Below are 26193 nucleotides of genomic sequence, written 5' to 3'. Positions count from 1 at the left end.
GGGTACAACCTGAACTGGTTGCCAGCCAATCACAGGGCACATATAACTCAATTATACTTTTTGTTTTTTTCATTCAAATATAGGTATCCTGACATGAAACAGTTTCATACAGCTGTAAGTCAGCAGTGGTTCAAATCAAGTTAAAAAACACTTTTTAGTCTTGACTTTAGAAATTAAGAAGAAAAAAAAAAATACAATTCTGATCATTTTCAGCCGATACTGGTCAGCTTTAAAAAAAAAAAAAAAAAAAAATTAATGAAAAATTCACATGATCGGCCCCGATTTCTGATCAAGAAATCTGATCAGGACAACCCTAGTCGTGATGTTGGTTGGTGTGTGCTGTGATATAAATAAAGTTGTCGCTAGCACATAGCTGTTGTCCATGCATTATTGGACATAACATTTTCGCAGCGAAGATGGCGCTTCGCTTTGCGCCGCTGCCCTTGTTTCTCGAGGTCAGTCATATGGCGACGCTGGTCATAAATATTTTAAGATAAGCGATGATCAGAATATGCGAAGCTAAGAAGAAGAAGAAGAACCACCTTTTATTGTCATGAACATGCATGCATGCATGCATGCACACGAAATTTGTTCTCTGCATTTAACCCATCACAGTGAACAGATACACATGTTAGTGGAACACACTGGAGCAGGGGGCAGCTGAAGCGCCCGGGGAGCATTTCGGGGTATCAGTGTCTTGCTCAAGGACACCACAGCCGTGAGTCCAGGGGATATTGGCGGATGGTCCAGTCGGGGTCTTGAACCTATGTCCCCCACGGTGGCAGGCGATGATCTTAACCATTGGGCCACGGCTGCCCAACTAGCGAGGCTAACATCTATGTTCATCCACCACCAGCCTATATTCGTACTCTCAGACCCATGCAAAAGTATGAAGACATCACCGCCTTGTTGGTCGAACATTTCCTTATACTCCGGCGAAGGCAGCATACAGGAGAGTCTAATGTCTCTGTAAATTGGTTGACTGGAAGACTAGTTGACTAATCGGTTCAAACCCTATAATGTCATTACATCACGGCTCTTTTTAATCCACAAATAGTCCAATATTTTGGCTCGGCTATGTTTTTGGACTACGAAACGTCCTGACAGCGCCGCATACAGTGGCGTAAAAAAGTGTTTACCCCATTCCTGATTTCTTATTTTTTTGCATATTTGTCACACTTAAATGTTTCCCATCATCAAACACATGATATTTTTCAAAGACAACACAAGTAAACACAAAATGCAGTTTTAAATTTTTTTTAAGGGGTTAAAAAAACAACAAAAAAAAAAACAACAACAACTGTGGTTTATCATACCAGAGTTCAATTTCTCTAGCCATACCTGTTCTCAATTAAGAAATCACTTAAATTAGACCTGCCTGCCTAAGTGAAGTAGACCAAAAGATCCTCAAAAGCTACACATCTTGCTGAGATCTAAAGAAATTCCGGAACAAATGAGAAAAAAAATTAATTGAGATCTATCAGTGTGGAAAAGGTTATAAAGCAATTTCTAAAACTTTGGGACTCCAGCGAACCTCAGGGAGAGCCATTATCCACAAATGGCAATAAATGAACAGTGGTCGGTGGAGTGGCCGGGCAACCAAAATTACCCCAAGAGCCCAGCGACGACGCATCCAAGAGGTCAAAAAAGACCCCACAACATCATCAAAGAACTGCAGGCCTCACTTGTCTCAGTTAAGGTCAGTGTTCATGACACCACCATAAGAAAGAGAATGGGCAAAAATGGCCTGCAAGGCAGCCTTCGATGACAAAACCACCACTTTTTCCACACAGGGCCATGTATGTTTGGATTTTTTCCCCTCTTAATAATAAAACCATTTTAAACTGCATTTTGTGTTTACTTGTGTTGTCATTGAATTTGTTTACTTGTGTTGTCATTAAATTTGTTTGATGAAGGGAAACAGTTGTGACAAACATGCAACAAAAATAAGCACTCAGGAAGTGGGCCGACAGTTTCTCACACCACTGCATTTTGTTCTTGGTGCGTCATAATCGGCTGAGAGACAGCAACACTAAAATTTGTCATTAAAAGTCTAAGTGCACCTTTCAGCTTCCTCTGACTCCCAACAAGTCACTCTAGCAAATGCCGGCAAATGGCCAGTGTGGGAACAGCAGCACGCTGAGACAATTTAATCACAGATGAGAAGCAGAGGCAGTGAAGGTAACAGTGTGCACTCAAATTGGCTTAGTCGCCATTTATGCATGCTGGAAACCGCTTTAGACAGCAAACAGCGAGCGAGGATGGGAACTGATGAGCATTTTCACTTGCAGCTGTCGCGCTCATTTTCTCTTTTTAATGACCAACTGGGCTTGCTTGCTGATTTACGGCACATTCAGAGGAGCTTGTTGACAAGATCAACAGGAAGCATCAGTTTACTTAGCGATGAACAATGTCCACTCGAGAAATAAGTCACAAAAGGTGTGTTAGGTCATTGCGTCGTCTTTGTTATTGCTTTTGTTGTCTTTTCTGTCTCATCCCCTATCAAATTACATACTAGAAAGTGTTATTACTTTTTGTCCCACTTCTCTATTTCTGCCCACTTTGAAACTCAATATTAAAAGGTATTGTTATTGCCATTGTTCTCTTTTATTTATTTTTGTGGTGCCTCTTCCGTCTATCCACTCTCAAACTACATACAGGTTATTATTATTAATAATTCATTCACCTTTGTTATTGCTTTTGTGTTCCCTCATTTTAACTTATCACAAATTTTGAATTTAACTAGTTGTGATATTTTCCTTTTGTCTTTTTTCTCTCATGTCCCCTGTATAACTACGCACAAGCATGTTGTTTTTGCTGTTTGTTATCTTTCTTCTCTCAGTCCACTTTTAAACTGAGTAACAAAGTGCGATTGTTTTTTTTTTTTTTTTTTATCTCCTCCTGTATGCTGTTCCCTCTCAAAGTACAACTAGTAGATGTTTTTATGAGCAAGTGTTTTTGTTAGCTTTAGTTATTACTGCTTTTGTACCCTCTTTTTTAATCCTCATTTCTTGTTTCTTCCTCTCTCTCATTTCCCTGATCACACTCTGGCTCGAACTGAAATGGCTGAACACCGTTCATCGCTGCCAGGGGCTGCGACTGTAGCTATTGCTAAAAAGTCCGGGCGTCGGGCACATCCCCATTTGATGCCACTACCCAGAATGCACTGTGATGAAAAAACATTGGCGGTCTATGTTGAAATTACGTTTGTAAAAATCTATAAATCTGGAAATGATTATCGAAAGTTGTATCATTATGTTACTCAAGTCGAAAGATCATGTATACCAAATGTCATTGCAATCGGAGTTCACTTTAAGGCTTAAGACTTACATTGTATATATATATCTAAATGTCAAGCTTGAGTGGCATCCACTGGATCATGAACTTGATAGCTACCGTTGATGTTTGCATTAACGGGTTTAAAGCGTACAAGTAAACACTCGTATCACCCTTGACTCCATTTAACTGCAGAGTCGCACAGTACAAGAGACATCAGTGCAATGGGGGTGTGTATTGTGTTGGTCTTACAGCATCTACACACTACCGCACTGTGCTATCAAACCATCAGACGGACTCGCTCGATACAAGTATGTGTAAACACAAACATTTGCCTGATGATGGAGTGAGGCGCGCTCTGTACGGACGACAGCAGCATGACAAACAAGCCCCACTCTGCAGTACCGTAGAATACAATTTTCCTTGATTTTTGACATGTTCTAGCGTGTATGTTAATTTATTACATCATTCAGATACAAAAGATTACTTTTAAAAAGGTTTTACGTTTTATAAGATCTAAACCAAATTTGGTAGCAATAAGACATATTTTGCCAAAATAACTTTTTCTAGTATTTGGGATGTAATATTGTCTCTATGGAGCCTCAGTAAACACGTGGAATATGAATTAAAATCGTCCACGCATTCCTGAGTTCCAGACGTTTTTCTGCTGAGGCCTGTAATCAGGTCATTCGAGGTCATTCAAATTTCGAGCTTATCTACATCACTTGCGAAATTCTCTACCGAAAATAAACACATACATAAATAAATAGATAGATAGATATAAGTATTGATGGAAAATGTAAAAGCAGGCCTGCTGGGTGTGGTGTGGAGGAAGGGTCGGTGTCGGCGTGAATGATGACTGAACAAAAGACCCGAGATGGATAATTAGCTCGCTCACGGCACAGTCAACTAGGAAACGAAGATGCAGACAGTCTGCAGCACTCCGCAGGGTTTGGATTTGATCCTGAACCAAGTCAACCCTTGCGACTCCGATAGAGAAGACATTGCCCTTGAGCTCAGTTCAGACTCATAAATTTCTTCTGGTAAGATTTCCTAAACATCCTATTTTCATTTGCTGATTATGGCAGTTGTGTTTTAGGAAAAGACAAAAACAATGCTAAATCAATACAGAGAAAGCATACTTGATGTTTTGGAATTATAATTCAAATGATATCTTTGCGTAGATTTCTAACCTTGGTTGAGGTTTTTATAGCTCACATCAAATTTCATTGCTCACATCTAAAAAATATGATCACCCCCACAGATGAGGAGACTTCACCGCCACCAGAAAAGAGAGGTCGACTGGAGACACACACCGGGACAACAGAGAAGTCAAAAGACGGCACAGTGAGGCGTGAAGAACAGGTCGGAAGGCATCACTATCACAGGCCAATTGAATCTTACGCTGCGTTGGTCAGTGTTGAGTCGCTTACAGAATTTACTCTGTTTCGTCACTCTTGGCATGCTTCGAAAAACCTTCGGTGCAAAAACAATCACGTCACTGTGCGCTGTGTTTATTGCTACAAATACACGTGGCAAATGCAGAAAGGAGATGGCGTGGCTGTGTCAAGTATGTTCAGACGATGTAGAGGGTTGAAGAGCTCACTTTATCCACATGCTGCACAGATTTGTGTGTTTGTATAATCATTGCAGTAATTTATAAGAAGTCTTGTTTGAATCTTGTGCATCAGCAATAAATCTCAAGAAATGAAAAACAAACTGTCGACCTCTTCCTAAGAAGGGAGGGGAAAATATTTTTTGTTGTGATCACAAAAGTGGAAATATTACTCATTTTAGCCCGTTGACCACAATGCTGTGAGAAACTATTTTACACTAGTTCTAAACTGCTACCTCTCTCTCGTTACATTACAACACACTGATTTTGATAGAAATTACTGGCTCCACGCTTGCACAACACTGCATACTTTTTGTGTGATACAACTCAGAGATACACGCCCAGATCTCCTTATAAACATATACAACCCCAATTCCAATGAAGTTGGGACATTGTGTTGAACATAAATAAAAACAGAATACAATGATTTGCATATCATGTTCAACCTATATTTAATTGAATACACTACAAATATATTTAATGTTCAAACTGATAAACGTTATTGTTTGCAACCTATATTTAATTGAATACACTACAAATATATTTAATGTTCAAACTGATAAACGTTATTGTTTTTAGCAAATAATCATTAACTTTGAATTTTATGGCTGAAACATGTTCCAAAAAAGCTGGGACAGGGTCATGTTTACCACTGTGTTACATCACCTTTTCTTTTAACAACATTCAATAAACGTTTGGGAACTGAGGACCCTAATTGTTGAAGCTTTGTCGGTGGAATTCTTTCCCATTCTTACTTAATGTACAGCTTCAGCTGTTCAACAGTCCAGGGTCTCCATTGTCATATTTTACTTCTCATAATGCGCCACACGTTTTCAATAGGAGACGGGTCTGGACTGTAAGCAGGCCAGTATAGTACCCACACTCTTTTACTACGAAGCCACGCTGTTGTATTGTCTTGCTGAAATAAGCAGGGGCGTCCATGAAAAAGACCTTGTTTGGATGGGAGCATATGTTTCTCCAAAACCTGTATGTACCTTTCAGCATTAATGGTGCCTTCAAAGATGTGTAAGTTACCCATGCCATTGGCACTAACACAGCCCCATACCATCACAGATGCTGGCTTTTGAACTTAGCATCCATAACAGACCGGATGGTTCTTTTCCTCTTTGGCCCGGAGGATACGACGGCCACAATTTCCAACAACAATTTGAAATGTGGAACATGTGAACATTAAATATCTTGTCTTTGTAGTGTATTATTGTAGTAGTATATATATTGTAGTGTATATACTTGGTTTCCTGTAAGTAAAGAAGAATATCATCAGCATATAGATTGATTTCGTGTTCTGTCACTAGTGAGCAGATACCTTTAATATTAGCATTCTGATGTATAAGCAGGACAGCAAGAGGTTCGATGAATATTGCAAATAGCATTGCTGAGAGTGGACATCCTTGTCTGGTTCCTCTTTGTAATGTAAAACTTTGTGAAGTAATCCTATGTGTGGTGACTGTCGCTTTCAGCGAATTGTATAATGTTGCTATCCAATGTATAAATGAATCTCCAAAGCCAAATGTGCGAAGTACTGCAAACAGGAAAGCCCAGTTAACTTTATCAAAAGCTTTCTCTGCGTCAAGTGACATGATGATTGAGTTTAGATTTTTACGCTGTGACATGCTTATTAAATTTAACAGACGTCTGACATTATTTGTGGAACTATGGCTTCTACCTGTATTTTCTGGTATGGCTTCTACCTTTAATGAAGCCTGTCTGGTGATGGTGGATTATCAAGGGGAGTACCTTTTCAAGTCTCGCTGCAAGGGCTTTTGAGATAATCTTGATATCTACATTAATCAGTGATAAGTATTGGCCAGAAACGTTTAATGAATTCGACGGGGATTCCGTCCGGGCCAGGCGCTTGTCCAGATTGCATATTTTTTAATGCATTATGTAATTCTGTGATGGTTAAAGGAAGATCAAGGCTGTCTTTAGGACCCGGGTCCTTCAATAGGGACGTGTTGAAGCACCATGTGAGTGGGGGTCCCACACTTGATTAAACTTTTAGATTGAGAGAAATTGGTGCATGGTCACTGATGATGATTGGATGTTTTTGGGGGGTAATTCTTTGAGCTGCCAAATTGTTTGAAAGAAAAAAATCAATTCTTGAGAAAGAGCGTTGAACAGACGAGAAAAATGTGTTTTCTCTTTTTGTACGTTTTTTCAGCCTCCATATGTCAACAAGACCAAAGTCGTCCATATACTGTTCTAAAATATTGGGGCATTGTGGCTGATTGCTATTTTGGAGATTTGAGCGATCTATTAGGGGAATTCAGCGTAAGGTTAAAATCACCTCCCATGATAATTGTAGAATTGACTGACAAGTTTAAAAGAACATTTGAAAAAAGGTTGGATCATCTTTATTTGGAGCGTATACATTGCCGATTGTGTAAAGCTTGTTAAATATTGTGGCCTGTATAATTACATATCAGCCTTCTGGATCTGCTACTGTACTATTTATTGTAAAAAGTAGTCTTTTATGGACTAGTATTGAGACTCCTCTTTGTCTACAGTTATAAAAGGCCAAGATAACCTGAGTGAAATTAGACTCGAGGCATTTTTCTTCTGACTCACTAAGGCGTGTATCTTGTAATAGGAGGAGGTCTGTTTTAAATTTAGTGGTATAATCCCTAATCTTAATTCTCTTTGCCTGCGATCGAATGCCATTGACATTCCACAAAAATGTGACATATAATGGGTGCGTGTATCATAATTTTAAATAGATTTGGTACTATGCATTCTTTGTTGTTGTTTTTTTTGACAGTTTTTGGGAGATTTTTTTGGTATTGTGTTGATAAATGTTATTTAGAGAGGGTGATAGAGATGCTATATTTAAGTGCAGCAAAGCCAGGGTACGTAGAAGGGTAACGTAAAATGTAACATAAAAAAAAACAGTGACAAGGGGATAATGTGGTGTGTGTTTGTCGTGCTCAAGAAGAGTTTTGAGCGACTTGTATGTTTAGTGTGTGTGGAAACAAGCAGAGCAGGAAAGCAGACAGATAGGAGTGAGGATTCATGCTGGTGGCATGCGTGATTTCGTTTTTGTTGTTGTTTGTCAAAGCAAAAGTGGAAAGAATGAAACAAAATACAGTACACTTTTGACAATTCATAACGACAACAGATCAAAAGAAGTACTTATCTAGAAGAGCCAGGGCGTGACGTTGGCATCACGAGACAGTTGTCCGTCGACATATAGTTTATCAACAACTAGCCATGCTCGTTTGCCTTTGTCACGGTGATTCTTCATCAACGGGTAAAAGATTTTATGCCTCTCATTGATTTCCTTGGGGAACTGATCGTCCATTCCAAACGAAGTCCCTTTGAGATCCTGACCTTTTGATTTTACAAAAACGTTTTGCTGAAAGTGTTCAAACTTTGCAATGATGGGACGTGGTCGGTCTCCTGGGCGAGGGCCTCCCAATCGGTGAACATGGTGAAAAGCACTCGTCGACTGTATCTTGCTGTATCTTGAGCACGGACATCATACACTTTTTAATCTGATCTTCCTTTCTGCTTAACCTAACAGCCGAACAGGACTGGAAAATATGTATATTTTTTATGTATACTTGGGTTATCTTGGTTTGATAACTTTTGTTTGATGATTTTAAAGTAGGGAAACTATGCAAAAATACAAGAATTTAAGAAGGGGGGCCAATACTTTTTCACAGCACCGTATGTGCTTCCAATCTGATATCAATCAGACAAAATCTAGGAGTAGTTTGTTTCTAAAGAAACCTCAAATGTCCAAAATATCCTCAAATGGCCACTTTATAGCAAAATGGATGACTTCCTGTGTCTTTTCCAACATGACTTCTTCAGACTTTTTTGTAGGTCTACTTGTTACAGACATTTCTACCAAATTTCAGGTTGTACAGTCAAACTTCAGGGGCTGAATTTTCCAAAAAGTCAAAGAACCCCTGAAAATTACCCTAAATGGCTGCTGCCTCAAAGCAAAAAGGCTGACTTCTTTTGTCTTTCTGGCATAGCTTCCTGTGGATTGTTGTAGGTCTCTTGTTATCGACATGTCTACCTAATTTCATGTTCATCAGTTAAACTGGCTTCAGGGGCTGAATTTTCAAAAATTGTAAGAACCCCTTGAAAATGACCACAATGACCCAAAAATGGTAATTTCAAAGAAAAATGGATAACCTCTTGTGTCTTTTCGAGCATGACTTCTTGAGACTTTTTGTAGGTCTACTCGTAGTAGACATACCGACCAAATGTCATGTTGCTCTGTGAAACTGGCTCCAGGGGCTGAACATTCAGTTATTCAGAGAACACCTGGAAGTGAACAAAATGACCCCAAAATGGCTGCTTCTGTAAAATGGCTCATTTCCTATGTATTTTGTGGTATGGCTTCTTGAGACTTTTTGTGGGTGTAATTATAGACATGTCCATCAAATTTCATATTGTTCAGTAAAACTGGCTTTGGGTCTGACTTTACAAACAAAATGGAAGAGCCCCTTGAAAATGACAAAAAATGACCCTAAAATAGCTGCTTCAAAGTAAAATGCCTGACATCCTGTGTCTTTTTTAGTATGACTTCTTTGTGGGTCTACTCATGATGGACATGCCAACCAAATTTCATGTTGCTTTGTGAAACTGGTTTAGGCAGCTGAAATTTCTAAAAAAAAATTCCACGGACCCCTGGAAATGACCAAAATGGCCCTACAATTGTGACTTCGAATGCCAAATGGCTGACTTTGTGTCTTTTCGGGCATGACTTCTTGAGACTTTTTTGTAGATCTACTCGTGATATACATGCCTACCAAATTTCAGGTTGCCCAGTGAAACTGAAATTGTCAACCGAAATCCCAAGCATCCCTACAGTGAGGTTTTGCAGGTAGGGTCGGTGGCGTGGGATGATAGGGCGAGCCAGCAGCAGGTGTTGAGCCTCCGCCCCGCAGCATCATATCACCCTCCATCTGCTGTGACAAATGTGCTTAATCAAAGGCAGATGCTTGGTGGAGGAAACAGTACCTCAGAATAAATCATGACAGAGTTCGATAAGGGCCTTATGCCCTCTCTGAATAAAGACTCTCGCTGTACCTTCACTTTACATTTCTCCTTTCCAAGAAGGACCACATTGGAGAGATATAAAATTGTTACAAAAAAAGTAGAAATCTGACAATAAGAGTGTTTTTTTGGTTGTTTTTTGTTGTTGTTTTTTTTGGAGGGTGCAATCAAACGATAAAAAAAAGTCATGCACTAAGAATAAAGTCATATTACACAATGTAAAAGAAAGTAAGTTGTACTTTTTCTGAAATTTTTTTTTTTCACACTTCAGTCACAACTTAACAGCTGATATGTGTGTGTGTGTGTGTGTTAATGCAAATACTAAGTGGTTATAAACAACCTCGAGTCAAATGTTCATTTTAGTCTATGCTGAGGGTTGCTAAGAAAATGGATGTTCATAATTTGGACATCCTTTATTTAAACCATGCAAACCTTCTGACACAGCCCCCTAAAAGAATTGGAACAGAGAATCGAAATAAGGAACGGGAATAGGAACCGGAATCGCTCAAATTCAAATGATGCCAAGCCATAGTTATCAATATAAAAAGCCACAACATTCAAAATATTTTGGATTTCATTCTGATATTTTTAGAGGTTGAAGTGGGAACAATTATAGATGTACACATACATTTTGGTGATTGATTGCATTTTTTTTTTTTTTTACATTGAGCATTTTTTTCCCTCCCCATTTTATTTATGGATTTATTTATTTATATATATATATATATATATATATATATATATATATATATATATATATATATATATATATATATTCTTTTTTTTTTTTTTTTTTTTTTTTTTTTTTTTAAATGGGGCGAGAAACAAGGATTTCTCCCAGACCCATTATAGATATAGAAATCCATAACAACCAAAATATTTGGGATTTTGTTCTGATATTATCACGGGTTTTAGTGGGAATACGTAGAGATGTTCCCTTAAATGTTGGTGGGAAATGGTGTTAGTTTTGTGAAATTAAGCTACGTTCAGCTGTTTCTGTTGCACACGGGAGTCAGTGTTACCAGGAGGAGATCGATGGCATTGATAGCATGAGACGACTTAGCACGGGTGCGCACCGCACTGAAGCCCATCTTGGGGCGCTTCAACCCGGATACAGGCTACACTCGCCCCATCTTTACTTGTGAATGACTGAGTAATTCAGGGAAGTTCCTTTTATACCCAATCATGGCACCCACCTGTTCCCAATTAGCCTGTTCACCTGTTGGATGTTCCAAACAGGTGTTTGATGAGCATTCCTCAACTTTCTCAGTCTTTTTTGCCACCTGTCCCAGCTTTTTTGGAATGTGTTGCAATTTAACTTTCGGATTAAAAACGATTAACATGATTATTATATGTTCTTGGTTTCTGTGCTTAATAAGCTTTCCGAAGATACCAACTTTTAGAAAATAGGATTGTGAACGTTATTAAAGTTTTGGAGACATCGCATGTAACTTTTTCTTTTTTTAATCTCTTATGAATTCAAACCTCCCAGCATTGGGTGAGATGCATCAGACGGACTCCCTTTTCAGGGATGGCACTGGGTTATGAACCTCTTAGTGGCTAAACAGTATAAGAATCTCCTAGCCACACTGTGTGCCACATCAGCACCTGTGTTTATGTGGCTAAACTTTTAGCCACACTTGGCCTGTCCTCGTCACTGGGAAGCCGATAAGCTTTTAACGATGTGGGCCCAATTAAAATGTTTGCCTTGGGCCCCCAAATGACTAGCTACGGAAGTGGTTTGAGTCAGCGCCGCCACTGCTCAACATTGACAACCAGGCTGTGATTAGTGGCTCGTGCATTGATGAAGAAGCCAGCTAGCTAGCTGCGAGAACTAATGTGAATTGCAGAACACATCTACCAATGACACTTCAAACGTACGTTGCGGTAATATACACGCAAGCGGCATCGGGTCTTGTCTTCCCCGATGCGCTGCTCCCTCCAGGAAAAAAAAACTGCTGCTTAACAAAAAAAAAAGAAACCAATTGGTTGCTCACTATTAAGTGAAATGTCTTATTTTCTCTAGTATATTCATAACTGGGGATGTCTTTCGACGCTACCGATTCCAACACTGGCGTGCGCGGTAGTGCCTGTATCTACAGTCCAGCAGCGACTCGTGCGGAATCTCCTGCACCTGGCCTGCCGGCACCACATTCTTGAGATCGTGGCCGACAAATCGTTCGGCGCCTGTTTCGCACCGTCGTCTGGGCCCGACATCCCACTCTTCAAACGCTTCAAGGCCAGATGGGAGTCCATCGACCAGAAGGTGTTCGAGCCAATTGAGCCGATCCCGCCCACCAGTGACGAAGTTATCATGTTCTGCAAGGAGAAGCTCCAAGCTACGCAGCCCCGCGATGACTATCGGGAACTCCTCAACTTGACAATCGTCGCTCTAAGCGGTGTTCCCCCTTGAGGAATCAGTATGCCCAAGCCTGGAGCCTACCACTGCGGATGCGCAAACTTCTATACGCATTGATGATGTTGGTATTCCGCAGACAGTTCAAGCTCACCAAGGCGGTGGAGAAGAACTTGGTCTGCTTCGTCCTCTTCACTGTGACGCTATATGTGCCGGCGTGGTACGAAGCCCCACTGGCAACCCGTGCTCCGGCCCAGGACCTGGCCTTCTACCGCTCATTCATGTCCTACAAGGGCAAGGAAATCGCAAAGGAGGCATCGAAGGCGTTTGGGCGGCACCTCTGGTACATCTCAGAGGAGCTGGTGTCGCTCGCTCTGTTCGACCTGAGGACCACATTGAAGAAGAAGAGGCTGATCGTGGCTGCCTTTGAACAAAACGGCGCGGAAGATCCGCCTAAGTGGATTTCACTGGAGCCTGACCTGACTGTCCTGACGAGGAAGACACTGCCGGACTTCACTTTGTCAAGCTCCAAGTTTCTCCTGGCCGCCCTTGGCCCGTCGGACTTCCTTGAGGTGAACCCGGCCGAGTGGCCGGCCCGCCAAGACTACCAGCTCGCCCGCCGCCGAGTCCCTCAAGGTTGTCAACAACTTGGCCGAACGGGGCGTGGCTCTGATTCAGAGCTACAGCACCATCCTCACGAAGGACGAGGAAGAAAGACAGCACCTTCTCCAGGTCGTCGAGGATCCTCGACGTCGCTTCCTTGACGACCGCAAGTCGACGTTAACTGGGAAACAATGAGTGGGGTTTAGGCTCCCGCGAGACCCCCCAGTGAGGGACTAATACAACCAGGTCAGCATGGGTGACCCAGGTGTGCCTTTTGTACATACGTTTTACCGATTTTGGGGGGAATTTTTTTTCTCCGCTGTTTTACACCCCTAACGAGTCTTTTGAACCCAACATTTATGTGCATTTTTCAAAAAAAAAAAAGTTAACTTTTCATCTTTTGTTAGACTACTTCGCCAAATTGGCTTTGGGGCACCTCCTAAATATGTCGGATCGATGTGAAACTTCACAGGAGGTGTTTTCTCATGGTTTCACACCATATCCAGGCCTTCACTGATGAAAAATCAAAAGTTCGAAACTAAGGACCACCCTACTAAAATATTCAATAGCTGCACCCCTAATTGCAGCACTACTTGATGCATTTCTCATTTGTGACAGGTCTATTTAATGTCACTTCCAAATAAAGCGACAAAAAGGAGTCAAAGAATGTTGTGTACTTTTTCATCGAATAACTGAAAAAAATCCTACATCATGGCATATGGTTATCGTGATTAAAAAATGGCCCAAATTGTGATAGATTTTTTTCCATATCGCCCAGCACTAGTTCTAAGGATGAAAAACAAATCACAATTTTAGCTCTCAACTTGACCTGTGACATGGAAAAAGGTCATATTGTGCTCAACACAATCAGTTTGACCCACAACTGAAAGTGTTATGGTTTCATAAAGGGATCTTCAAGACCACTTTTTTTTTTTTTTTTTAAACCAATACTAGTATCGGGTTGCCAGTGGGGCTTCGTACCACGCCGGCACGTATAGCGTCACTCTTGAGTACTCAGAGATATTTAGTACCAATACAACTATTACTTTTGATACATAAAATTTCAACAAACACATGACAGATAATTGTGAACAAAGACTTTTCTTTCTGACGCACATGATGTTTCGCCGATGAGTCAAACAGCTGCAGTGCAGCGCCAACTACCTGGCGAGCAGGACTTACTTTTTTTTTTTTTTGCCTCACCCATTCCTAGTTTCATGTAAAGTTAGGTAGTGATGGTCCAAAACTTCAATTATTTCGTCCTATCATACTTCTTACTTTATTTTCTCACCATCCTTGTTGACTTTCTTCCTGTCATCCTTCATTTATTTATCCTTCCCTGCTTCCTTCCATTTTTTTTTTTTTTTTTTTTTTTACTTCAGATTGAATTGATCAGAGTATTGCACAAACATTGGGCATAGCCAATAAAAAATATTTGGAATGTCCTGGAAAAGAAAGAAACTTTGTACTGAGCAACAGACATCGAACAGGTCAGCCAAGGGTATCAACAGCAGTTGTGAAGAGCTGTGAAGAAACATCCAAAGACAACAGTCTGTGACATTAGTGCCAACCGCCACAGGGCAGGGGTGAAGGTATCACAAGCCACTGTTCGAAGAAGACAGAAGAACTATACAGGCTGTACCACAAGATGCAAAACACTCATCAGGAAAAAGAATCAGAAGGACAGATTGCATTTTGCAAAGTAGTACAGAGATGAGCCACAAAGGTTTTGGAACAAAGTTTTATGCACTGATGAGACCAAGATTAATCTCTACCAAAGTGACAGAAAGGCCAAAGTATGGAGAAAGAAAGGATCTGATTATGATCCAAAACACACACGCATGGTGGAGGTAATTGCATGGCTTGTGAGCCCGTTCCAGAAGCAGCCATGCAAGCCCGAGTCTTTACTGATGATGTAAATCATGATGGGAGCAGCTGAATTAGTTCTAAAGTCTACAAAACCATTTTGTCTGGCAAATTACAGAAAAAAATGCATCCAAACTATTCGGGAGAAGCTTCATGTAACAAGACAATGACCCAAAACACACTGCCGACACAACAAAGGACTTCATAACGCGGGAAAAGTGGAAGGTCTTACACTGGCCAAGTCAATCACCGGACCATAACCAAATAGAGCATGTATTTGACCTCCTGAAGAGGAGAGTGAAGGGAGAAACCCCCAGAAACAAACAAGAACTGAAATAGGCTACAGTAAAGGCCTGGAAAAGCATTTCAAAGTATGCAACAGTCTGGTGAAGCCAATGGGTCGCAGGCTTGATGCAGTTTTTGCATGTATATATTGGTTATGCCACCAAATATTACCGCTAAATGTTATTCACTTTAAGTTAATTTAACAATGCCTGTTCCAATACTTTTGCTCACTGGAAAAGTGGGTGGCTTCAAACAAAAAGGCGCTGTCCTGAGTTGTTTAACACATCTAGATGTAAATACCTTGACATAAAAGCATGAATTCTGAACTTTTGTCTCATATTCAGCCTTTGAGCTAAAACCTAAATCAGTATACAACAAACACAAAGGAATTGACCTTGCCGTTCCAATTGTTTTAGAGGGGACTTTATTCCCTTCCTTCCTTTTCATACCATCCTTGTTAACGTCCTCCTTAGCACCCTTCCTCACACAAAAGTGTCAACAATACCTACTTTTACGCCCGTGTATATTCCCCATCACAAATGCAAAATGAACTCAATTTGCCTCTGCAAAATGAAATTGTCGTTTCCCCATCTAAAAAAAAATTTAATTGTAATTTGAAAAAGAAAGTCCAATTAGCTCAGCAGGTATGTTGTTGTAATGACCTCCTCGCTCGCCCGTCGAAGGTGGGCGACCGCCGAGCACACGTCGACCGCAGGCTAAAACGCCACACAAACAGCCGGTTCTTCTTGCAGTTCTCCCTGCATCACATACCCGGCACCACGCTTCAAATGCGGTCACGAAGTTCGGTCCAGTTTTTCAACTTCAACTAGCCTCCTCTTCACCACAGAAAGGCTAGCTTAATTCAACTGTATTCCTTCACACAATATACGCCACAAAATAATCCACAACCTCCACAGCAGGAGAACCACACAATAAAGCAGCCATTATTAATGAAATGTAACCTTCAAAAGCTCCCCGAGACTCACCAGGAGCAGCAAACCGAGCATTTTCCCGTCTCTCATCCGACTGCCGTAGCGTTTCCGAAAGGCCATCATGCCGCTGCGTTGCCACGTCTGGCCGCGCATGCCCAGTTGCGCTGGCAGTTCTCGCTTGACAGCTGCTTCCGTTGCCGGATGTGCGCGCGAGGCATGCCGGGAAATGTAGTCCATATAAGAATTCGAGCCACCTGTTTTCCTGAGCTGGAAGAGACGCACCTTTTTTGCAAAGCACACTTAAAGGCAATTACACACACACACACACACACACACACACACACACACACACACAGTGAAATAAGCACATTAAATAGAGTGAATCACTTTTAATGAGGTCTCTATCAGCTCATCTTCTTCCCACATTGTAAGTTATTGCGATACTATAGTGTTGATTAATAGACAATTCAGTGGCTCAGCTGTAGCCACCTCTAAATTGAGATTGTACATTGACGATGTACATAAAAAAAAATAATTTGAATGACAGAATAAAACAAGGGATAAGTTAAATCTGGTGTAAAAGCTGTACTGGAGAATGCCAATAACACAAGGCTGCTTTGGTGCCATCTGACGCCTTTGTCATGTCGGGTTTTTTTCTAGAAAAAAAAAATTCAAGATTTAATTCTTATTATGTGACGTCAGCCCCGGGTGTAAATGATTTTAATATAGGTTAAAAACTCTTATCAGGCGCAACCGCTAATACGCGCCGAAAAATAAGCAAACAGCGAAACACTGGCACGCAGCAACAAGTCCTCCTCCTCAACTTCAAATCGGTTACACTAATGCTCACATGTTTTGCTCATATTAACACATTAGCCTCGCCTATTGTCCAACAAACTTAAATGTCCTGCATGTCGACATATAATGGAGCGCTGGTGACGAAGGGATTCCCAGAAGCTCCAAAGGAGGCGGCTAATTGTTAGCCAGCTAGCCTCACGGAATCCAGGCCCGGCGATAAAGCAGCCAAGGACTCAGGATGCAACTATTAACACTTCTTTAAATTTTCTAAAATATTTTTAAAACATTTTTTTTCTCAAATAAAATACTACTTTAATCTCGTAACATTGCAATTTATTTTCTAAAAAGTATTTTTGTTGTAGAATGATTTTTATGTTATGATGTAATATTGAATATGAATGAAATAAAGAAATATGTGACCATAAAAAAATATTTTTTTCTTTTTTTAAATAAAATATATTGAAATTAAATAATTAATATATATTTTTGTCAAAATCTACCAGATTTAGGTTAGAAAAGGGCCTGGATCCTCCTCTGGGTCCGGTTCTTCTCAGCTCGAGGCCCAACACTCAAAGATATTCAGAACCTGAACCAGAGATCACGATGAATCATTGTTGTCAACTTAATAACACATTTTTCTGAATACTTGTTTTGGTGTTTAATTCGAGAGAATCGCCAAGTTATGTATTATTAAAAGTAAAAATTCTAAATTTAAAAAAATGGCTTTGATTTAACAATATTACAACTCTTTTTTTGCAAAACAAATCATTGCTTAATACAATAGTCTGCCTTTTCTACTAGTTACCATCCGTATCATGTTAAACTACACCAGATGGATGTCAATATAAGATATTTAGGCAAAATATTCTTGAATATAAAATGACCCTGATTAAAATTGTATATGTACATCTCTGTATATGCCAAATATATCAAAAATGTAATGTCATGCACTTAATTTTGGTGGAAAAAAGTAACATTATTAGTATCATTATTATTATTGATATTATTATTATTGATATATTTACTCCAGTAGTCTCTAGTGGTAGACAAAATAATAATTGCCTAAGTACAGTTCAGTTGTATTCGACTTTAAAATGCAACACATTTGCACTCAATCTTGGGATGCACGATAACTATCGGTCCGATAACTATCGGTCCAATTACTATCGGCCTGATACTGGGGGGTAAAAAAATAACATCACATCAAAAACTGGACCAAAAACAAGAGCCATATCACTCAGCAGCGCACTGGTTGCTAGCGGGCGGTTGCTGTTTGCATTGGTTTGGGACAGTCATGGATATTTTCACCAAAATTATTTGCCGACAACACCAAAAATAGTCAATATCCGCAGAAAATTAGCATATGATCACCACCACTTGCGAAAATTACGAGCAGTCCAGTGACTTTGAGCTCGTAACTACGACACTCGGCAAGACCCGCCGGCCTACGAGCAGCTCAAACCCGCGCAGGAGCGAGCGGGGGCGTTTTGGCCTCATGCCGCATGCAGAAGCACGGTTGTCGAGGTACAGAACCCTGCAGAACACCGCGCCTGAACATTTTCCTTTGCAACACTTCGCTCACTGGATAATAAGTTAGACCAAACAATCCTTAAAGAGAAGATGTCTCACTTTAAGAATTTTACCCCAAAAGTTTTAACAGTTTGCACTATGAAATATGCACTATGAAAGCAACATTTTTATATTTTTATAATATGGATATCTTTTAACCTAAAGCCATGACAATAGTACTCCTTGCACAATAACAAAATACATTTATACATCACATCTCAGGGGAAAATTACATCAGTCCACATTTTAATCATGTACAACCGATGTACATTAACAAATGAAGTACTTTTTTTCCGGTGTGGTTTGTGTAAAGACCTTTTTTTAAAATTACGTTAATAAAAAAAAAAGAGAAAATCACCAGATTTTGGCAGGAAAATGGCATCCCGGCTCAATTGGAGACCAAACAAATCACCCAAGCATCGTCACGTTATATCGACTTTTGAAATGTATTTTTAGATATTGACAAATGGATGGATAAACTGCTATATCTAGTACAATATTTGCACAGTTAGTGCAAAATGCAAAGTATATGTACCTCATATAATACAACATCGACAGTGATATATGTATAATGACTTGATGAATTATAAGTATGCAGTCTAATGTTCTTTGAAAAACCTGTTGATAGGTATAATATCCATAATATAATTGATAGACTGAAGTGCACGTTGTAATGTCTTCCGAACGACTCTTTGTGTTGTTGAATTCGAGAGACATCACCTCGGATGAACAACGACATGACGTCAAAATTCCCACGAGGTCAAGTTGCCCTCCCTCCTCTCAGGTGTGCGCGTGCACGCGGCGCGCACTCCATGCGGGGGTCGTGCCCGCGCACCATTCCCCCAACGGGCCCCCACCGTCCTGTTTCTCCGCGGTGGTTTGTTCGGGAGCTCGCGGAGGAGCTCAGCGCAGTCTTCCGCTGCAGATCGCCGAGAGAAGGGCCCTCTAGGCGGACACGGAATCTGGAACGCGCCGCTCCCTTGGATCACCGCCACCGTCAACGTTATTAGCGTCATTGTTATCATTGGCGGACGTGAGGAACATCTGAGAAGGTAAGCCGCGGATCTTTGTCGACACCTGGGTGCCGTGCACTTTTTGCGGCGGCACTTTTGGGCTTGAAGCTGGGTTCTTCTCCTTTTTTTCCAACTTGCAACACTTTCCCACGTCAATCCGATCCACTTTTGACTTTCCACTCACGTTGCATCCCGCCGCCACCGCCATCAGAAGAAGAAGAAGAAGGGGTGTTCGTGGGTGGTTGGCAGCCGCCCTCACACTCGACTGGACACCCCCAAAACTTAGCAGAGGCAAGCGCTTTAAAAGGCTGTTGAGAAACACTTGAAACTCGTTGCAAAATTGCCTTCCCGGGGCCGTTAACTGCGTTTATTGTGTGCCATAATTGTACGGTTTTAGCAACAAAAAAAAAAAAAAAAAAAAAACATTTGCTGGGACTACTTCACTTGTGCATTGAAAGCGGACTAGATTGTCGTTTTTAAAAAATACGATACTCCCTGAAGCGGCTCATTATTTAGCGTTCATTTTGTTTTGTTTTTAAATTATTTTAAGCAGAAATCCATCTTTTTATCCCAAATCTTTGTTATGACTACATGTGCATTGAAAACAGCCTTGATAGTCATCTTTTCACAAGTGATTCTTGATTAAAAAGCAAAAAAAAACGTTTTTTTTTGTTTTTTTAACCGTTAAATTGATTTCAAAATGCGTTTTTATTCCTCTTAACCTGTCAAACAAAGGAAAATAGTTGTTGAAGTGTTCAAATATCTGGCAGGGGTGAATAGAGGGCCACAGGGGGCAGTGTTGAGCAGCCAGGTGCGCTGTGCTGCTGCAGAGCAGGTTGACAAACACAAAAATGGTTGTTGCTGCTGTTGATTCCAGTTGTGTGTGTGTGAGCGTGTGTGTGTGTGTGTGTGTGTGGATTGGTTCACAAATTAGAAGAAAAAAAAGATGTAAAAAAAAAATTTGTTTTGCACTGTTCAGGCTTGAGCACATGAGCCTGTTGTTTTTTTTTTTTTTAATGAGCGCTTTCATTTGCTGTTTAATTGAGACTGTTGCTTGAGCGCCTTTAAAAAAGAGGCCTTTATTATTCATTAACGCTCAGACGGCTCTCGAGTGCAGCACAGCAGCTTAGCAGATATTCGTTTTATTATTTTTGTATTCATATTACTTGGCTTGATGGGGAGAATTTCTTTCATTTTCCAAAGAAGCTGTTTCTGGATGGGAAAATACATTGAAATATGGATATCATCATGTATTGCATCGATACACCAACTATATAGTCTATCATCTGTTATGTATGTATAATTCATGTTTTTTTCATATCTAGTCAACATTTCTTTCATCTGACTATATTATGATAAAAAGATCATCACAAATTGTATTTTTATGTGCAGCTAATCTCGTCATTATTTTATACGCTTAAAGCACAAGAATGCCATTTCTAGACATTTTCGTTCACAACAAGACTTAGTTTCTTTCAGGTGTGTATGCAGATTTCATGTACTCTTACTAACATATTGCTTAATGTTATTGTCAGGAAGAATAGTATAATGTAGCATTAAAAAAATACATGTCCAGTATCAATCCATACGATACATATCCAGATGCAAATAGGAAACTGTACATGGATAAATACACTCAATACTGTGGACAGCAGCAAGAAGACACTATTCTGATGCTACACTATACGGGATTTGAACCCCGGTCCTCAGAACTGTGAGGCAGATGTGCTAACCGATTGTCAACTGTGCTGTGGAAGCTAGTAATTCAAATTCATACTTTTTTGTTTTATCCGACATTTTTGTAGTGTCCTTTATTTTTCTAAAGAAAATACTTGTTCACCAATAAGCAACTCCATTACAGGCATATACTGTATATGCAAACATGAATGCATACTGTACATAATCAAATAGATACAAAATATACAGAAGTGCATGTGTACAGCAGCAACAATAGTCATCACCACTATACTGCTAGATGTATCAAAAAGCAACTGTAAATGAATACTTTGTGTCAACTTCCATGATTCTTGCTCAAATCTGGATCCAAATTTCAAATCATCATATGTAATAAATTATCCTGTTGAAATATGTCATAATAAAATATTTGTCGAGTATATGTAATACTATGATGAAACTTTAATTTTTTTGGTTTCACAGTCATAACGGCCCTCTGAGGACAATGTGGCCCGCAACAAAAATGAGCTTGAAACCCCTGAGAGAATGATGCAGCAGGAGTAGTCAGCAGGATTGTATCTCGAAAAATATACATTGCTCAACAAGCAACTGTACCGATATAATAAACACATTACATTACAATCGATGCAAATGTTGATGGCAAACTACATGGCGATACGAATAAATAGATTCCATGGAAACATAAGTGACTGTGGACAGCAGCAACAATAACCAGCAGCATTGTCGGTATTATAGGGAAAAAAATAACAGGCAATGTGAACCATCACCAGTGCAAGTGTACACAATGCATGACTAATGACATGTAAATTATTTAAAATAGAATAATATACTATATATGCAGATGTGAATCTGAACAAAAGCAGCAAGAAGAGTCAGCATCAATGTCTGAATAAAAAGTGCTTCCAGTATATATTGTATACTGTCAGTCGTTGCGCTAACTATCCCCATCGCTATTATCGCCACGTGTGAAGTCTCACACGATTGTTTGTGTTAGCAGGCGAACCCGCTTGCCTTGCGGCGGATTAGTGTTGTTTGTGTCGCCGTAGTATCCCGGGTCGTTCCTTTCACATGGAAAGCAGCTTATCATGCCTGATGAATTTATGAGGGCTCTTGACAGCTCTTCGTGGTGTTTTTGGGGGGAAATCACTTGGTCATCCAGACCAGCTCCACTTTCTCCAAGCCGCCTTTGTTCCGGCTTCTTTTGTTGCCGCTGCTCCAGAGGGTCCACCGTACCACCGCGGCGTCTGATGTCAGCATTCATTATTGATTTTTTTTTTTTTTTTTTTTTTTTTTTTTTTCCCCCCCCCCAAACCAACACCGTTGGCGTTCATCAAATTTGCAATGAGGCATATTTAAACAGGTACGGCTCGTCTGGGTCACCGGGGTCGCCCGGTTGTCGTCGTCTGGACGGGTATGAAAGTTTGATGTCGGGAGAACCGGATCGCACTCATTCATGCTCTCTCCGCCGTGGCTCCTTTTAACGGATGTTTCACAGAAGCAAGGATGTCTTTGCTTTTTCCAGTTTCAATTGCACTTAATAACGCAGACTCCGGCTGTCACTATCGAATCTTTTCAGAATTGATTAATGTATCGATTATTGCATTGATTCATCGAATAATCAGATACAAATTTATTTTGCATTCAAATTGAATGCGTGGCACGGTGGCCGACTGGTTAGAGGGTCTGCCAAAATGTGCAGTTTATCGCAGACAGACAGAACAAAATAAACATAATAAGCACATTCATACACGAGCTTCTATGGCCACACACAACTAACGCCCAGCTCCTCAAAACGCGAACTGGCTAACATTAAGCCAGTTAACAGCTAGCCGCTACCTGAGCCCACACCAAACTTGCTACACTCTCATTCGCTGACTTCCACGTCACTCACCGGGCGAGGGCACACCTTTTTTAAAGCCACACACACGCAGAGTCACAGACCTTATAGCGTGGTCATCAATAATACCTGCAACTCACATGCACGTTTTGTTGTTTAGTGATGCGAAAGCGATTTTAATCTAATTACTCGATGGGATAATTGGTTGAATAATCGATTCTGAAAGTATTTGATAGCTGCGGCCCTAGTCATGAGCAAACATCCATCCAAGGTAATAAGATATAGATAGATAGATAGATAGATAGATAGATAGATAGATGACAAACAATAATACAGTTATTTTTTCCAGTTTACAGTTTCAATCACAGTTAATAGCGGCGACGTCACTCAACAAATTCCAATGGACAAAAGGTGCAGTTTGTCATGGACATGGGGTCTATTGTTTTTCTCAAGCCAAACATTTTCTTTTTAACTATTGGAGCTTTTAAAAAAAAAAAAAAAAAAATGTACAAGAAGGTAGCAGCCTCCAATCAGATGGCTTTGATGTCATGATAGTCGTGGTTCAGATAATTACTGAAAACCAATAGGACTTTCGCTCTTATCTAAAGATTAAAGATCTGGTCGGAATTGACATGGTAGATGTAGAATCAATAGAGTAAGTAAGTACAATCATCCGATGTTTACGATCTGGCAGCAACATGTAAAATGAATAGGGCTCTTTGTGCAGCTACTGTACAATTATTCGGCAGTAATTGGCATGGAAAATGTAAAATCAATAGGGTTCTTTCTTCTGTCCTAGTACAAGGATCTTAAATGTGAAGATCTGGCAGAAATCAATAGGGTTCTTGCTCCTGGCATAGGAAAACTCACCTGACCTTCCCTCCCCGAGCATCCTAGTAGAATCCTGACAAAGATATGTCTGAAAATCAATAGAGTACTTGCTGTGTGACACCATTCGATAACCCCTGGATTGTATTCACATTTTTTGCCGGTGCTCAAGCACCCCTAAATTGAATAGTCAATATTTTGACGGTATATCCCTTTGAAGAAAGCTAGACAATTCCATAACCATAGAGTACTTGGTAGTAATGTAGTAGAAAAATACAGCACCCCCTTGCCTCAAAAATGGTTTGCTTCACCGAATCCCTCCCACCTTTCCCTAACTGGACTCTTAGTTTGCTCTCTGCACAGGGCAAAATTCTGCTTTCCAGTGATATGATGTACTAAGTATGCCAATTTAAACACTATTATGATTACCAGTCCTCATTTTTGCTGCGTTAATTGGAGCTCACCGTTTATGTTGTTGGGGATGAATTTTTCTCTCGGAAATATTTCAGGTGGTCAGAGGCAGCACCACTGTCCTCTGAATTGGAATGAGAGAGGCTATCTGTTTTGTTCTGACGTAGGGGGCTGATTTACGCCAGAAAAAAAATGCATACAGTTCATTTGTGGCTACGTAGTGGTACTGTTGTATCAAAATTAGTAGAGTGTGTTGGTTTTATAAATCCAAACCATTCCTCTTTTGCTGTGGCTAAACATTCGAATAATCTTGATCAGATTTCATGGTTTAGTCACAGACTTTCCCAATGTGCGTTGTGCTTTACCCCCCCAGAAAAATGGAAATGCAGTTACGTTAAAATCTACGGAAACAGAATTTTATCTGCCTTGCCGGGGACTTAGCAACCCTAATCGGCGTGACCCTAAAATCGACACCACTGATTGTCATTGAAAGCCACATTGGAAAATGAATTACATGCATGCAGCGCTAACGGCTATCGGAGCGACGCTAACGAGACCCATCAGCAGGAGGACGTCTGATCCACCATGTTGGAAATTAATAATTCCAATGTGCCTGTCTGAGATGAGACCCCACAGATATGATTAGGGAGATACAACCTGGACCTTTTAGCTGTGTACCTATGGTGACACTAAGATAGTAAGGGCAAAGATGTCACTTCATCCCATGTGTGCGGATGGCAAGAAAACCAAAAGAACAAGGATGCCAGGTTCCTGGCACATTGTGGTGCATACAGTTGCACACAATGCCGTGCAACCACAAGGGAACCGGGAATAACCTTTCATTGGTAATATATATACATATATATATTTAAATATTCTGTATTGACAGCACCATTTTTGGAGTTGACAAAAAAAGTAGATCTTATGAGAATCAGTTGAGAAATGAACTAGTTACGAATTCAATGTCCATGCATTGCCTTTGCTCGGAACGTTGACCCTCCAGGTATGGCCGCCACATAGGCGCCTCGGTTAGGCGGGCTGCTAAGGCGGGCTGGCATATCTCATCTTCACTTGATATCTATGCATGACCTCGCTCTCTCTCTCTCTCTCTCTCTCGCTCTCTCTCTCTCTCTCTCTCTCTCTCTCTCTCTCTCTCTCTGTACCCATCATGACACTCAACCTCAGTATGATGTGAAACCAGATGCGGCCGCCGCACCAACCGAATCTGTGCTAACAATGCTAATCATGCTAATTAGCTCGCCATTAGCTGCCACTGTTTGCATGTAAAGGGCCGCATGGGTTTCACTGGTTCAAGGATAACGTTGTGGTTAACCAAGGGAAGAATAAATGCCCGAATTTTATGAAGTGAGTCTTTTCACAACTTGTCGTTTGTGCGCAGGTGTGTGTGTGTTTTAGGGTAAGTGTGTCTGTGTGTGTGTGTACGTGTCTATATGTGCGAGTGTGTCTGTGTGCACAAATGTGTGTGTGTCCGTTTGTGTGTGTGTGTCTGTGTCACACATGCACGCACACACCAATGGTTGAGTGAGAATAGTGTTCCTGCCTCCACAATGGCCGTCTCCGTCAGAAACTTTCTCCTCCGCCTCTTTTCTTCGCACCAGGGATGCCGGAGAAAAGGCACATACATGCCTTCACGTCCACTTTACACACACACAAAGACACTCACACACGTGCACAAAGAAAAACAGACTCATACACACATGCACATATAAATACACACACAGACACGTGTGTGTGTGTGTGTGGGGGGTGGGGGGGTTGTGTAACCATGTGTGTGTGTGCGTGGATGCACGGCGGAATCCTCCAGAAGCTTTGGGAAGCAAAGCAGCTCATTGAAGATGCTGTGAATGCGGGTTTAGCGGCTTCACGGACAACTCCAGATTGTCTTTGACGTTTCCAGAAACACATATGTGACAGCAATTACTCCCAGCAGGTCAACTGGGCTAATGTTTGTAGCAGATAAAGAAACCTTGCAGAGTACCTTATCTGTTTAAAACACACGCCACAGTCATTTAAACAAAATAATAAATTCATAAATACCAACCTTAGCCTGACGAATA

The 26193-nt window shown here is 40.6% G+C and overlaps 2 protein-coding genes across 4 annotated transcripts in view; one reads left to right on the top strand and one right to left on the bottom strand.

Moving 5' to 3' along the window:
• pdia5 (protein disulfide isomerase family A, member 5) overlaps positions 1-16120 on the bottom strand; it is a 66733-nt gene extending 50613 nt beyond the window's left edge. Inside the window, exon 1 of the mRNA XM_061691240.1 lies at positions 16019-16120. Within this exon, the coding sequence (XP_061547224.1) occupies positions 16019-16117 (99 nt within the window). The 5' untranslated portion in view covers positions 16118-16120. The remainder of the gene's footprint in view (positions 1-16018) is intronic.
• Positions 16121-19257: 3137 nt separating this feature from the next.
• Positions 19258-26193, top strand: part of sema5ba (sema domain, seven thrombospondin repeats (type 1 and type 1-like), transmembrane domain (TM) and short cytoplasmic domain, (semaphorin) 5Ba) — a 131039-nt gene continuing 124103 nt past the window's right edge. For all 3 annotated transcript variants that reach the window (XM_061692486.1, XM_061692485.1, XM_061692484.1), the window contains exon 1: positions 19258-19383. The gene's annotated coding sequence lies outside the window, so the exon portion shown is untranslated. The remainder of the gene's footprint in view (positions 19384-26193) is intronic.

The sequence above is a fragment of the Phycodurus eques genome, chromosome 12 (assembly GCF_024500275.1).
Source record: "Phycodurus eques isolate BA_2022a chromosome 12, UOR_Pequ_1.1, whole genome shotgun sequence".
Lineage (NCBI taxonomy): Eukaryota > Metazoa > Chordata > Actinopteri > Syngnathiformes > Syngnathidae > Phycodurus > Phycodurus eques.
This window is presented reverse-complemented; position numbering and strand designations above follow the sequence as displayed.